Source organism: Diadema antillarum, unplaced genomic scaffold, assembly GCF_040938485.1.
Source record: "Diadema antillarum isolate AM-2024a unplaced genomic scaffold, OU_Dant_1.0 seq00000835_RagTag, whole genome shotgun sequence".
Taxonomy (NCBI): Eukaryota; Metazoa; Echinodermata; class Echinoidea; order Diadematoida; family Diadematidae; genus Diadema; species Diadema antillarum.
In genome coordinates this window covers 577,297-593,967 of record NW_027271711.1, presented here as the reverse complement: position 1 = coordinate 593,967, position 16,671 = coordinate 577,297, and the positions used below count along the sequence as shown (strand labels likewise).

At 38.9% G+C, this 16,671-nt stretch overlaps 1 protein-coding gene across 2 annotated transcripts in view; it reads left to right on the top strand.

The window, feature by feature from the left end:
• LOC139740100 (alpha-mannosidase 2x-like) overlaps positions 1-16,671 on the top strand; it is a 236,935-nt gene that overhangs the window by 114,136 nt on the left and 106,128 nt on the right. For both annotated transcript variants that reach the window (XM_071650686.1, XM_071650685.1), the window contains exons 16-17: positions 3,535-3,657; positions 15,118-15,232. In XM_071650686.1, coding sequence (XP_071506787.1) covers positions 3,535-3,657; positions 15,118-15,232 — 238 coding nt within the window. The remainder of the gene's footprint in view (positions 1-3,534; positions 3,658-15,117; positions 15,233-16,671) is intronic.

The window sequence follows — 16,671 nt, the reverse complement described above, 5'->3', positions numbered from 1 at the left end:
TGACAAGAAAAATCCCAACACCTACCAACATACGTACACGGTATGCACGTAGCACCCTTGCCAAGCAATGGAGTGCTTATGATAGCACTACGCTCTGCCCATCATCTTCTTTTCTTTAACCACTGTTTTAATTCTTGATCATGATAGTCATACCGTGCGCGTAGATTTCTTAACCGTCGTGGTGCACTTGCGAAGGTGTTGACAGTTATATCTTTGGCATTAATCACGGTCCACTGTCCAAACATCAATCTCCTGCGTAGTGCCTTTTTAAACTTTTTTTTTTTGCCTTTCACGAAGTATGTTTCATTTATTCTTCCCCGAGAACGCAAGCTTAATTTTTTTTTTTTTTTTCAGCAATGCTATTATGAAAATATTGTGGAATATGATGTGGAAGTACAGGCCGAGCATAATAAAGAATAGAATAGACAGGGCTCCACACTAACTTTTGTCGGGCCACCAGTATCACTGCTTTTTATTTTTTGGTGGTCGAATTTACTTGATATTAAAATCTGGCGACACAAAAAAAAAAAAATGGAGAAAAACATTAGAAAAACTAAATCGCTCCTACAAAATATAGAAAAATGAATATTAAGCATTATGAAAGTGATACAGATGCCCATGTCTAAAACAAATGAATAGAAAATCCAATCATCTAGATTCTGTGTTTTAAGATTTAGCAAATAGGCGTATAGATTATTATAAAAGTTGATGCCTATATATTTAGGAGGTCAAAACTTACGTTTGAAATGAAAAAGTGGGAGCATTTGCCGACATTTTTAGCATCCGACATATGTTTTAGCATTGTAAAGAGCCGAAATTTACCGTTATTCATTTCTTATTGTAAAAGCAATCATCCAACATTTATAAGTCTGTTAGCACCTTACGGAGCCGAATATTACCGTTAATCATTTAAAACATACGACATTTATTTCATCATTGTACGGAGCCGAATTTTACTGCTGTCCTTTTCCGAAAGTGAAATGAATCATCTGACAATTATTTTATCATCGTACGGAGCCGAATGTTACTGTTTTTCATTTTTGAACGTCGAAGCTGACATCAGACGTTTATTTTAATATATTCAATATAAATATCCAATATTTTTTTTGCATCATAATGGGGCAGAATGTTATGCTATTCACTCCCAAACATGCCAAACGTAAAAGCAATCATTCGAGATGTATTTTAGCATCTTCCGGAGCTGATGTTATTGCCATTTATTTTCGAACGTAAAAACAAACATCCAGCATCTATTTTATCATCGTAAGGAGTTGAATGTTATTGTTACTCGTTCCGAACGTCAAAGCAAACATCAAACATTAATTATACCATTGAACGCAGCTGAATGTTACTGTTATTCATTTTGAAATTTAAAAGCAAACATCAGTTATTTAAGCATCGTATGGAGCAAAATATTACTGCAACTTCCGAACATAAAAGCGATCATCTGACATTTATTTTAGCATCTTCCGGAGCAGAATGTTATTGCTATTTCCTTTCGAAAGTATAAGGAAACATCCGACACTTATCTAACCATCGTTTGGAGTTGAATATTGTTTTTCATTTCCGAACGTCAAAGCAAATATTCGACATTTATTTCAGCATCTTCCGGAGCCGAATATTATCCTTATTCATTTCCGAATGCAAAATCAAATATCTGACATTAGTTTTAGCACCATACGAAGCTGAGTCTTATCGTTTTTCATTTCCAAAAGTATATGAGCAAACATCCGACATTTATTTTAGTATCTTACGGAGCCGATTGTTACCGCTGTTCATTTTCAAAAGTAAAGGCAAACATCCGACTTTTTTTTGGTGGCGCGATAGGGCCACCAAAATCTTCATTTCTGAAATTTTGATTTCAATTTTCATTCAATTCATTCGTATAAAAGTCGATTCAATTCCAGTTGACAAGCATGCAAACAATCGGTAGGCACTATAACAGATACCATGTTGAACATCGATAAACGTCGGATAAGTCGAAGAAAATTCGACGTACGTACGCGTACCTCGAACCATTTTCTTCAGTCCCGACGACTTCGAGGTATCCGAAGTTGACTGTATTTACAATTGATAATCACACTTAAACACACACACACACACACACACAAAGTGTAAAATGAAGCTCCTTTTACACTTTCACGGACTGCTTCATGGATCACCAGGGATCATAATCCGTGGTGTTTTGGCATGCAACATCATGATTTTCCTCTCAATGCTAGTGTGAATACAATCCTAACTTGGCATCTACATGGACAAGTACAGAGTCTACACTGACAGGCAAGGTAGCAATGTGAACCACGCTGGAAATGTATACAAAGCTAACATAGACATTAAGGAAGAGCACGAATGCAACTGGGTTCCCAGTCCTACACGGATATCCCCAAAATGTTGACAAATGACTCATGCTTGTAGGTGTTCATTTGATAATTTATCCATCTCGGGCAATATGCCTTCAGGGTTACGTGTAGCAGGCACACCTGAAAATCTACAGCACATAACGGTATGCTTCTGCTTGTCGACACCATGAAGATAAAACTCTTAGTTGCATAAACTCTTATTTTGCAGCAACATTACAGCATAAACAAAACACAACAAACCAAAAACAAAATACCAGGAGATGCAAGTGTTTGGGTCAAAAGCTTGGCTTCTCAGGCAATCACTTTACGGACAGTGTGAAAGTAAAGTGTGAGCAATTTTCAAGAATTTTATGAGTTTGTATTGGTAAAATATACAGCATTTCAATCCCAGATTGGATCAATGCTAATACGGACCTCCTGATGTCGTCACAGAGTGTTCTGGGGTGAATATGGAGGCAACAAGGAAGAGTTTAAAATTATTTTTATCCGTGGTGTCCAGGATGAAAAATCAAGCAAGCTTCATTTTTTCCATGGACATACCGAAAGGTCAAGGATCATGCCAGATGACTTCACGGTGTCAAAGCGGTCATGCCGAAAACAGCACAGATGATCCCAGAACGACAATCCATGATGACCTGTGATGTGATCAGTTAAAGTGTAAAAGGGGCTGTAGGAAGCTTCCCAAGAGGCAGAACTATGATAGAGATTTGTTGTCAAAATTCAGGCAAGTGATGAAAGCTCAGACCAGAATAAAATCCAGCTTTTCAGCTTTTTTTTTTTCTTTTTCTTTTTTTGTTTCCAAAGTTTGGATGAAAGTTGGTGGTAAATGGAGGTGCAGCCTTGTCCCAGATGAATATGGTAATACATGTAAGAGAAAGTCTACAATCGTACTATTCTCCCATTTCTTAGCAATTCATTCATATTTATATCAGTAGCTATAGCATTTTGAGCAAGAGGTTCACTACCATGTTTTGAATTACTGGGAAGACCTTTATCCTCTATTGAATGTGTAGATTCATTTTTATTTTGGAAAAAAATTCTGCAAAACCTTTTGAAAAAGCTTTGTGAGATATTGTCTGAGTGCACGTTCTATCTGCTGACTTCTTTGCTTTACTGCCTTGAAACTTATAATACTAATTGTTGTAGATTGGTTTTTTTTCCCCCTTTGTGACAGTCTGTGGTAACAAAAGCAGATAAAAAGAAGACTGGTGTTGAGATTGAGTTTATGACGTACGGCACAACTAGAGATAAGCAAAAGAGTGGGGCATATCTCTTTCTACCAGATGGAGAAGCTCAGGTAAGTCTTTTCTATTTGTTGTAAAGACCTTGCAGATCAATTATTTTATCTGAGCAGCTACTATGAGTCTATTTGATACAAATGTTTGCTCAAACCTAAGGTCCTACTGTACCTGTTTCACATATAGCAGTGTACCCTGATTATTGTGTTAATTTCAAGCTCATGGAAATTACAGACTGAGGATCTTGTATTTGATTAGTCACAGAAATAACAGAGTACCAAAGCCACTGGTCTTGATATGATAAGTGCACAACTGCTGAAAAACTCAGCTCAAGCCATCTATCTGTAAACAGCATCCTCTCTTATTTAAAGGGAAGGTAAACCCAAAGAGCAATGTGGATTGAGTGAAAGCAGCAACATTAGTAGAACACATCAGTGAAAGTTTGAGGAAAATCGGACAATCGATGCAAAAGTTATGAATTTTTAAAGTTTTGATGTTGGAACGGCTGGATGAAGAGACTACTAGAGGATATGACGTATGAGTAGACAACAATACAAAGAAAATATAAAGGAAATTCAACAAAAATTCACTTTTCTAGAATTATGAAAGAGCAATGGACCAACCGCTTTCAGAAACCAGAGGGAATAATTGCTACCCTTAACATATGTCAATATCAAGTTGATGGAATTTGTAATTTTCATGAAAAATGGATTTTTGTAGAATTTTCTTTATATTTTCTTGGTATTGGTGTCCACTCATACGTCATAACCTCTAGTAGTCTCCTCATCCAGCGGTTCCAACACCAAAACTTTAAAAATTCATAACTTTTGCATCGATTGTCCGATTTTCTTCAAACTTTCACTGATGTGTTCTACTATTGTTGCTGCTTTCACTCAATCCACATTGCTCTTGGGGTTTATCTTCCCTTTAACTTGACACTGAGCACTGACAAAGACCTTGTCGATGAAAAGAAGCTAAAAGTTTCCTCTTTCTACAAGGGCAGAAATACAATGTACGTAGAACTGACAAAAACAACTACAAATCTGTTTTTGTTACACTAATTGTCATGAAAATTATAAAAACGTGATAAATGATCAACTACAATCATGATTCTTACCTGCTAGGGGCACAACACTGATACAGTGATTGCTTACTTTTCCGATTACTTGTTGAAACAAATGGATCAAGGAGACTTAAGGATGTTCCTCAGTTATGTATGTGGGCATCCTAGCTGCACAGGTTGGTTAGTGACGTAACAAAGAACGTAGAAACGCACGCACGAGTGATGAGCTGAGCTGAGCAGCCGCTAGTTGGTAGATCGAGCTAGAGTGTAGTACCTACGGATACCCAACTGTTCCCCACTGCAGCTGTGGTGGGCAGCCTCGCTCAGCTTGCCTGCCGACTGTACGCGTTACAATCTGTATGTATTACGCAAAGTTCGGCGGTCCGAGCCGCATATACATGGTCATTGTAGCACAATACTGATCGATAGAATCGTGAAGCTTGGAAGTGGAACTGAGCTGTTTCCATTTTCAATCCATAGATCTGTTTTGTGACATGCAGTTCATTATCTGTTTATCAACATGGCCAAATAGAGTCCTAAGGTACCAAGGCCTATAGGCCCTAGTCGAGGACTAGTACTAGTCTACTAGACTAGGTGTTAAAAATAACAACAACAACAACAAACATATGACACACATTACATCTTTAGGTTTAACAACTAAAATATTCTGGATACATCTGTTAACCTAAATCTAAGTCTAAATTAGATCTAAACTTGTCATTACTAATACAAAATATTTTTTCATTTTTGGTTACAAAATAAAGGGTCATGAAAGTATTACCAAACATGTATTTATCACTTTCACCATTCAGGTATTAATTTTTGATTACCAAATCTAGTGTAACAAAAGGAGAATCCAAGCATTTTTTTTTTTTTTGGGGGGGGGGTTACTGAAGGTACATCTTCATAGTTTACAACACGCACTTTACCAACCACTGCAACAACCAACAAATGCAATCTACAATCAATGCTATTATATCAAGATTTGTTTTTCCTTTAGAGGACCGTCAGACTAATGCCAAAACTCTCATTTCCTTATATTTATTATTCTTCCTCCAGTATCACTTTCTGCACATGGTTACAGCAAGTGGGTAAAACAAACAAACAAGCATGTCAATGTGGAGTTTTCCACGCTTGCGTCCACATAATATCATTATGGCTGTGCAAGGGAAATAATAACAAAAACGCACATGGACCTTCCTTTCTGAATATTTTTCCACCCATCACTGCAATTGTGACTCATTTTTGTCGAGCCCACAGGAGGTGTGGGGAGACTAAGGGATCGCGTGCGGCGTCTGTCGTCCATCCGTAACGCTACAAAAACTTGAATAACTCTCTACTGAGGACTTCAATTTCAATGAAACTTGGAGGGAAGAGTGGTTATACAAAGTTACACATTTTACCAAACATGAAGGTCATATCAAGGTCAAAGGTCAATTTCAATGAAACTTGGAGGGGAGAGTGGTTATACGAAGTTACACATTTTACCAAACATGAAGGTCATCGCAAGGTCAAAGGTCACAGGCAGAGGTCAATGAACTTTAGGGCCCAATGTTAAGTTTTTACAGCGCATTTCGATTATGGCTCATAACTTTTTATGTATTTGTCTGTTTGTGACCTAACTAGGATGGTAGATGTCCCTCGGAGAATTGAAGGTCACCACAAGGTCAAATGTCACAGACAGGGGTCAACAAACTTGTAGGGCCCAATGTTAAGTTTTTACAGCATGTTTTGATTATGACTCATAACTTTTGATGTATATGTCCGTTTGTGACCACACTTGGATGGTAGATGTCCCTTGGGGATTTGAAGGTCACCACAGGGTCAAAGGTCACTGAAAGGGGTCAACAAACTTTTAGGGCTTAATGTTATGTTTTTATGGCGCGTTTCGATTATGGCACATAAATTTTCATCCCTATGTCCGTTTGTGACCAAACTTGGACGGTGAATGTCCTTTTGGGAGTTGAAAGTCATCACAAGGTCAAAGGTCATAGGCGGGTCAATGAACTTCCAGGAGTTAGAAAAACATTACTTTCTTCTATGTGAATGGGCGAGACACAATTTGGCACTTGCCTTGTGTTTTGTTGTTTTTTGTTGTTTTTTTGAAAAAAAAACATGGAGTTTTGAGTGAACCGCATGAGATTCATGTGTCCTATCAGGATATCCCTGCGTTGGTTCCTGACCAGATTTGGGGGTCGTACAATGATTTCTCTCGCAAGGAGGCGCTGATAGCAAAAAAGCGAGCACACGAACCCCCCCCCCCCCCATTTTTTTACTATTGTTATACATTAAGTAACCCTTCTTCTACAATTTGATTAAGTTTCATGAAAATGACATGGGTTTTGAATGTACAGCATGAGATTCATGAACCCACCCTGTCAGGCCATCCTTGCATAGGTCCCTGACCAGATTTTGGGGTCTTACGATGATATATATCGCATGGGGGCACTGCTAGCACAAAAAAGAGCTCTTGAGCCCCCACTTCTATTATTTTTCTGGAATTAGTAAGCCTTCTTCGACAATTTGGTCAAGTTTTGTGAAAATGACACTAGTTTTGAATGTACAGCATGAGATTAATGAACCCACCCCGTCAGGGCATCCCTGCATAGGTTCCTTACCAGATTTTGGGGTATTACGATGCTATATATCGCACGGGGGCGCTGCTAGCCCAAAAACGAGCACATGAACACCCACTTTTTGTTATTTTTCTGGAATTAGTAAGCCTTCTTTGACAATTCGGTCAAGTTTTGTGGAAATGACATGAGTTTTGAATGTACAGCATGAGATTAATGAACCCACCCTGTCAGGGCATCCCTGCATAGGTTCCTTACCAGATTTTGGGGTCTTACGATGATATATGTCGCATTGGGGCGCTCCTAGCCCAATAACGAGCACATGAACCCCAACTTTTTATTATACAGGGCTCGTACGCGTCAGGGAATTTCTGGAAAGTCGGGGAATTTAAAAATACTTTTTCCAGAAGCAAAAAGTCAGGGAAAGTCAGGGAATCCATCTATTTCTTCTGGAAAGTCAGGGAAAATCATTCTCAAGATATTTCTTTAAAAATGGTATTTGATTTCTCTTAGCAACAAAGGAAAAATAGTTTGTCACATTTGTGGTTTCTCGTATTAAAACTGTTTTCGTAATAAACTCCACGCAGATATTGTGTCTATTGCGTCCTTCATGTGCATGTGCACGTGTACTTGTGTGTATGATTAGCTTACTCGACGGACGATATCGCAACCTCGTGGTTGCTTATTTCCAAAGGCGCAATTATCGCAAGTCCGCATTTAGGCTGCACATGCGAGCTCTAGATAGCTAGCGCTACTCTGCTGCAGTGCGACCGGCCTATCTCATGGTTGTTTTCTGCAAGTCTGCCTTTTTGTAGGTAGATGTACGTACAGTGAAACCCCGTTATAACGAGGTCCGTGGGACCGGCGATATTATCTCGTTATAACCGTACGCATCAAAAACAAAGAAAAACATAAGCACGATGTCTTATTATACCCATCAATGAAAGTTAAGAACATCCTTTGCGTTGTTATTACACAACTATGGATCATTATTATTGAGAGAATAAAGGGAAATCATTTGTGAATTAGACGAAAAAGTACTTAGGGGTTGAAATGAGTTAATATTTGCACATTATGTTCTTGAGAAGTATAGGCCTATATTATTTTCGTGATTCTTTTTACACCTATCTCTTCCTCTTGTGTTGAACCATTTTGAAAGAATATTTTTTTTCGTTTGTGAAATACAGTGTAAAATGATAATGAACAAAATCAGATTGTATAAAATGCGTTTGTTAAGTTTTTCTAAGCACCAGCGCAAATAGAGTAACATACATGCGTTCTTTACCGTAACTTGCGAGGTATTTTTACACTGTTGGTGCCCAGCAGGAATTCAATGATTTCATGAATCATTTCGGCTGTAATCTTGTACAATGTATGATCGTTGCGTCCGAAGGGATTAAAAATGCGTTCTTTATTTTCTTCCGAAAATCTCTTCGCGTTTTGTACGTCCGTTCTTGAAAAATATGCGACAGGATTGAATTTGGAAGGTTAAGATCCTTTTTGCGCAAATCTACCAGGTAGACCATTCTGAAAGAAAGAAAAATCTTCATTGTGAAATGCAGTGTTAAAATTGTGATAATGAACAAACCCAGATCTATTCAAACTATAAAGCGTTTGTTTCTTTTTCTGATTTAGGTTAACATGTGTTATTCAACTATTTTTACGCTACTGTCACCTGGCGAGATCGCGATGATTTCAGAGTAACATACATGCGTTGTTTACCATTAACTTGTGAGGTATATTACGCTGTTGGTGCCCAGCGGGAATTCGATGATTTCATAAATCATTTCGGCTGTAATTTCATACAATGTATGATCGTTGCACCCGAAGGGATTAAGAATGCGTTCTTTATTTTCTTCCGAAAATCTCTTCGCGTTTTGTACATCTGTTCTTGAACTGTTAGATGTGTTTGTTTCTTTTTCTGAACACCGATTAAGTATGATAGGTTAACATGCGTTATGCAACTATTTTTACGCTACTGTCACCCGGCGAGATAGCGATGATTTCATAAATTATTTCGGCTTTAATCATACACACTCATATTTAAATTATCATTTGTTAAATGATAACGGACAAATCCAGATCTATTCAAAGTATAAATGCGTTTGTTTATTTTTCTGATTTAGGTTAGCATGTGTTATTCAACTATTTTTACGCTACTGTCACCTGGCGAGATCGCGATGATTTCAGAGTAACATACATGCGTTGTTTACCGTTAACTTGCGAGGTATTTTACCCTGTTGGTGCCCAGCGGGAATTCGATGATTTCATGAATCATTTCGGCTGTAATTTTATACAGTGTACAGTGTATGATCGTTGCGCCCGAAGGGATTAAAAATGCGTTCTTTATTTTCTTCCGAAATCTCTTCGTGTTTTGTACATCCGTTCTTGAACTGTTAGAAGTGTTTGTTTCTTTTTCTGAACATCGATTAAGTATGATAGGTTAACAAAGGTTATTCAACTATTTTTACGCTACTGTCACCCGGCGAGATCGCGATGATTTCATAAATTATTTCGGCTTTAATCATAGACACTCATATTTAGATTATCATTTGTTAAATGATAATGGACAAATCCAGATCTATTCAAACTAATAAATGCGTTTGTTTCTTCTTCTGATTTAGGTTAACATGTGTTATTCAACTATTTTTACGCTACTGTCACCTGGCGAGATCACGATGATTTCAGAGTAACATACATGCGTTGTTTACTGTTAACTTGCGAGTTACGCTTGTACATGTATGACGTTTGCAGTGACTCAAAAGGGCATTTCAGGTATCCACATGTCAAACAACTGTCCTGCGGTTCCAACACTCCAATTACAAATTTATGATGAAAAATGACACTGTGAGTAGCAACACAAGTTTCTAGTACTTTCTGAAATACATCTAAATAAGGACTCATATAACATGGATTAATTAACCTACAAATAAAACACGAGCTGAAGCTGGAAGATGGTCAAAAAATGTCTCACAAGAATATTTGCACACTTATGAAAAAGCTCCCTGCATTACCCGACGCTTTCTCAGCAAAAATGCCCAACTGCTTGTCTTGCTAGAACAATTGTCAAGATTGTCACTTGCCTACATATAGGCCTGCTCCATTAAGAGTTACAATTGATCTTCCACTTATTTGTTGAGCATAACTTAGCAAATCGGACATATAATTAACCCTGATCGTAGGTTCGTGTTATGAAGATTTTAAGCTTGATAAAAAGCACAGATTGATAGATAGAGCATAACTTTTTTGAAGAAATGTTTAAGAAACAGTCCCAAAGGCATGCTTTACGTGAGCCAGCTCACAAAGGCATCAAGGCAAGCAGCTCAAGCAAGAGGGCTGGAAAAGCTTGCTGGTGCAATGTACCGAAGAAATCCAAATTGACCTGGTTTGAACCGCATTGACTCGCATCGACCCGCTGCAACCTGCAACGTAAAACCGTATGCCACTCTTTGCCGTATACCACATTGCCTTCATGCAACAGATGATGACATGGTTTACATCCTGGTCAGTATGGGTCGAAGCGGGTTGACACGGGTCGTTAGGGGTTGAAAAGGATTCAGTTAAGGATTTAAAGCGGATATTTATACCGTTCAATACGGGTCAATACAGGTCTCTACGGCTCGAACCTGGTCGATACGGTTTTAATTCCTTATGGACCCGGTTCGAAATCCGGCCATGTGTGAAGGTAGCATAAATTACCCTCCATTCCGGGACTAATCCAGTTCATTTTCACCCGGATCAAGTCAGTTTTGTGACATGGCTGTGTGTGATTGAAGCATCAGAGGTTGTCAGCTGCAAAAGGATATCATTGATTCTGGTAAGCAGCAGCCTCATTTGCTTGTACATTATTGGTGTGTGGGGGGAAGGCAGCCCAACAGGAGACCATGTGGAGCAGGGAAATGTGCAAACGCCGCAAAATGTGCAAACGTCTTGCCGGGAAATGTACTAATCATTTACTTTCATGTATAGCTATATTGTGTATAAAGCTGGTAATCAAAATCCTTGATAGATTTTCAACCAAATTGGCAGGTAGCACCATTATGGCAATGGGATCTCAATTGTTTAAATTATCCCCCCCCCCCCCCCCCCCCCCGGAAAAAGGGGGAGACCTCAAAGTCTCAGAACTAAGATTTTATCAAAATTCTCCTTATATTCTACAACCAAATAAGATAGAGCTAGTTATAGGTTGGTGCTATAAAGACATTGATGACAGTTAAATGGCAAATCCAGGGATGCAGGGCACGGGGGCCATGCCCCCACCCCCCCCCCCCCAAGCCTCAGAGTCCCTAAACTAGTGCTATGAAATTGCATGTTTATACCCCCGCCAAACGAAGTTTGAAGGGGGTATATAGGAATCAGCGGACGGTCGGGCGGTCGGGCGGTCGGTCGGGCGGTCGGTCCGTTGCAAATCTTGCGTCGCGAACTACTTCCTCAGTTTTCAACCGATTCCCATAAAACTTGGCACAGATGTGTGCCTTGGGTTGTAGATGTGCAAGATGTATTTTTTGACAGTACCCAAAAGTATGTTGCCATGGTAACGGCATATTATGGGCAAAAATGGGTACAAATCTTGCGTCGCGAACTCCTCCCACAGTTTTTGATAAATTTTTATGAAATTAGGGACAGATGTTCATCTGAATATGTTAATGTGCAAGACACATATTTCCGGAGTGGCAAAAAGTGCGTTGCCATGGTAACGGCATGTTATTGGTAAAATATAGGGCAAAATGCTTCATGGCAAAACTGCTTCATCAGTGTTCTTCCAATTCTCATGGAATTCATATTGAATGTTTGTCTTAGGATATAGGTCAGCATGACACATTTCTTGACAGTGACAAAAAGTATGTTGCCATGGTAACAGCTCACATATTATGAGCCAAAATGATGGCAAATTTTGTGTTGCAAACTACTTCCTCAGTTTTTGCCCAATTTCCATGAAACTTGGTACAGATGTGTGCCTTTGGTTGTAGATGTGCAAGACGCATTTTTTGACAGTACCCGAAAGTACGTTGCCATGGTAAAGGCATATTAATGGCAGAAGATCAAGGAAAGATCTTGCGGATTTAACTACTTCCTCAGTTTTTTGACCAAAGCTTATGAAATGTGGCACACACCTTGATCTTGGTGGGAAGATGTGGAAGACATATTTTTCGGACGTGTCGGAAGCTGCGTTGCCATGGTAACGGCATATAAATGGCAGAAGATCAAGGAAAGATCTTGCGGATTGAACTACTTCCTCTGTATTCGACTGAAGTTCATGAAATGTGGCACACACATTGGTCTTGGTGGGAAGATGTGCAAGACATATTTTTTGGACGTGTCGGAAGCTGCGTTGCCATGGTAACGGCATATTAATGGCGGAAGATCAAGTAAAGATCATTCCTTGGGTAAGACTGTCGTCACGGGGCGGGGGTATTAATCACCTTCAGTGATATTTCTAGTTGATTATGGCGGATTCAGGGGTACCCAGATGGGGGGGGGGGGGGAGGGTTAGGGTTAAGGTGTGATTCCAGTCAGGGGAAAAGAAATTGGAATACTTGGGGAAATATGTTTATAATCCAATGGAATGAAAAAGCCTGAAAACAACACTTGACTATGTTTTATAGTAAACAATAATTGGAAACACCCAACAAAGTTTTGCATTCGCTCACACCTTCTCTTGAGAAGATGAAAGTATTCCCTCTCCCCTGCTAGATAGTGGAAGTTTCCATAACCAGCCCAGCAAGTTTTTGGAGGTACATACATGCACTAGTACACATTTGTTCCGAGTAAGCAATCAATGAACGCTGAACATTGCATAGTTATGAATCCTTATCGTGCTGGTGACCAGCTTGGTACTTCAGCATGTGTCGTAATGTTATGCTTAGGGCCTGTAGGCCTCACACATCGGTGAGTTTATTTCAAAATAGCAAAAAGAGGGAGGTTGAAAAAATATGAATTCTGATTTTTTTAAAATATGAATTTTGGAGCTGCTGAGTAATAATTTGTGCTTCCAAAGGTTGGCAACTCTGTGTGTGTGTGTGGGGGGGGGGGGGGGGGGGGGCTCATTTTAACAAATTAAGATCATATCACCATAAAGATGCTATCTGCCAAGTTTGGTGAAGATGTGGAAAATCCCCCTCATCCCCCTCACCCCCTGTTATTGGGTTTACAAAAAAATGCTGGAAACTAAAAAAAACAAAAAACAAAACAAAAAACTGGTGGTTGCTAGGAAGTGGTAAAGATGGTAATGGTTCATGCACAGCTTTGAGACTTTCTCTTCCATCTATACATAAGGCAAAAAAAAAAAAAAAAACCCGCCCGACCCTAAAAATTCCGCTGACCCTATGTTTTTTTTATTTATTTTTTGCTATCGATATCAAGTATCTTGTTGATTGCGATCACGATCGCCAAAACCCGCAAATGGAAACGGCTCTGGGGATGTACGAGGGAGAGCTAGCTAGCGCCTAGCCTAATATAATAGCCTCGCTTGATCAGTACGTCGTCTGTTTCCAACACGGAGCGTACTCTATCAAGATTTATACAGTGTATTTGCATTCAGACTGCAATGTATTGTGTACAGTTTTGCCATAGGTTTCTTGTGTGGAAAACTTACACAAATCTGTATATGTGGGACTGTATTAGAGATCGCCGTGTGCGATGAAAAGATTGTACACATGGGTCAATTTGCATCTATCTTTGGATCTAAGTCAAAATAGTAAAATATGAAGTGAAAACATTCAGGATAGGGATTTCAACATCTTCAAATTCTGTGAAGGGATATACAATGTAGTTCCAGTAATATCGGCCTCATAAATGATTTGTAGAGTAGATGAACACTGCACATTCAGCGCAGCAGTTGTAACTGTTTAACTGTTTACTGTTTAGCAGTACAATGGGTCTCTAGTTTTAGCCGGGGCCAGCGGGACAGGTGTAAGGATCTACGGAGCAATAGGGTTACAGTAGCCTTCTGCTGGCTGCCTGAAATGAAGCTGTACAGTCTTGATTTTGGTGTAGTATGTTGACTGTTTATTGTTATTACACAGGAACCATCACTATGCGAAACTTTAGTTCAACGCAGGGTGATCATGGAGTTATCATGTTAAAAATGAAATAAAATAAAGAGTCTTCATATGGGATTTCCTGGCATTTGACGATAGAATTTACACATCTTAGAGCTGTTGTAAAAACTACAGTCAACCTTGCCTGTTATATTAAAGCCGAATTTGTTATAGGACTGAAGAAATGGCTTAGATTTAAAGAAGATTTGTCTTTAAAACAATAGAATATAAAGAGAAGAGAACTTTATGAGACCTTTGACTTAATAGGCGATTATTCGACTAAAGAAGGTTCACTGTACTATTTTTTTTTTTGGGGGGGGGGCAGGGGCAGTCGCTGAAGGGGGGGTACTCGATCTGGGGGAAAGTTTGGGAGGGATTTATTAAAAGAAAAAAAAAAAATCCCCACCAACCTACCCTATTTTTCAGTGACCCGTTACTCCAATGCAACATATTTTTTTTTTGGCCTAAAATACAGGTAGCAAAAAAAAAAAAGCCGCCCTCCCGACCCTATTTGAAAATCTCATGTTACACCAATACAACATTTTTTTTTCTTTGGCCTAATATAGGTGAAATGAATGGTTTGCACATTTCCCGGTGGCTTTTGCACATTTCCCAGCAAAATCAAACATTTCCTTGCAACATCGAACATTTGAGCATTTCCTGGCAAGACGCTTTGCACATTTCCAGGCGTGTGCACATTTCCCGGTTCCACAGACCACTCTGATTATGCAATAAAATCATGTTATTTTTGATAATGGGTAATGCAAATAGCAATACATTGACTTTATGAGTTTTAAAAGTGGAATGGTATTAATCTATAAAATGTATTACTTTTTTTTTCAGGCACTTGACTCCTCTGCCCATGTGCCAATTAGGGTGACCCGGGGACCATTGATAACTCAAGTGGAGGTCATGTTTTACTGTGTTAAGCATACTATTGCACTCTCTAATACTCCAGGTAAGTAGCATGTTGAGAAACTTTGCAGAAGTACACAGTCCACTAATGTTGCTCATTATGTTTGCAAGTTGTTACTTCAAAGATAAATAAAGCCAGAATGTCATAATGTAATTTGTTATTTCATTTTTTTTTTTCAAAAAGTGCCTCTTTTGTGCAATCTATATTAGTGAGATGAGCCCAAATGTCATGATTTTACGGCAGTCCCTGTAATGTGCTCCCAAAAGCGTTTGGTCATGAGAGTACTGGTAGTAGACAACAGGTACATGCATGTACACTTTTGTGTCCAACATGTCTATCAAGCATGTATGTGTAGATAATTTACTGTCAAAAAGCCTTCGTGCCAAATTATATTCTGTCACCTGAACCCTCAGTACGACCAAACTGAACATCAGAACATTCAAATATATTCCAAGTTTCATTAAGTTTAAAAGGTCCACATCAAGCATACTGCATTCAAAAAAAGACCACCAAGCAATATACCTTGGCTACAAACCTCTGAAAATCCTAAAACATGATGCTGTACAGAAAAAATGAAACAAAACAAAACAAAATTATAGCCCAGGAACTATTAATCCTGCTGGTCTAGACCTGTAACTTTCAAAAGGGAATGTGATAAGAAGCATCACGAGATATGTATTTTTCTTTTCTTTCTTAAATTTTCATGAACATCTGGGCACCATTTCATACAAAAGTTGATATGATAGCAACTCTTGCTGGAATGACAATTATCAAGGTAATGACAGGCATTCAGCTTCCTGATCAGCTGTTGCTATGAGAAGTTGCCATTCCAGCATGAGTTGCTAGTAATAGTCTGTTAAGCGCATTGAGATCCTTAACAAGTGTGAAATATCCTATACAAAAACCAGCTCTTATTATTATTACTAGCAGCACCTGTGGAAATCCATGGGTCTGAGGGCTTTTTATTTTTTCATGTATGATTTTCTACATTTTTATTGATGAAATGAAATAAATGTTTCCTCAATTTGTTGTCAAATTGTGCTCTCTTCTACCCGCCACTTTCTGAATTCGAGTTTCGAGGGGTTACAGCAGCACCCCTTGAAATCCAAAGGTTGTCTTGTTGTCCCTCACCCCCCCACACACACACACACATATACACACTGACACACACACACATACAGATTTCCACCCCCTCCCCGCAAAACAATAAACAAACAAAAACAAAAACAAAAATGCTTATGACATTCCCTGAAAGTTCTGCCCACTGATTCTTCCCATCGAAACGGGGAAATGCCTTTGACATCAACACAACAATTCTAGGACATGTCCGTCACTTTCAGTTAACATTACAACATCACATCCAAAATTTTTAGTGAGGAGTCCTGTGGATTTCTTGAAGTTTGATATAATACCACCATGTAGATCCACAAAGCGACATTCTGACCGGCTGCCCCAGGCTACTTGTGTGTTTAATGGAAAGG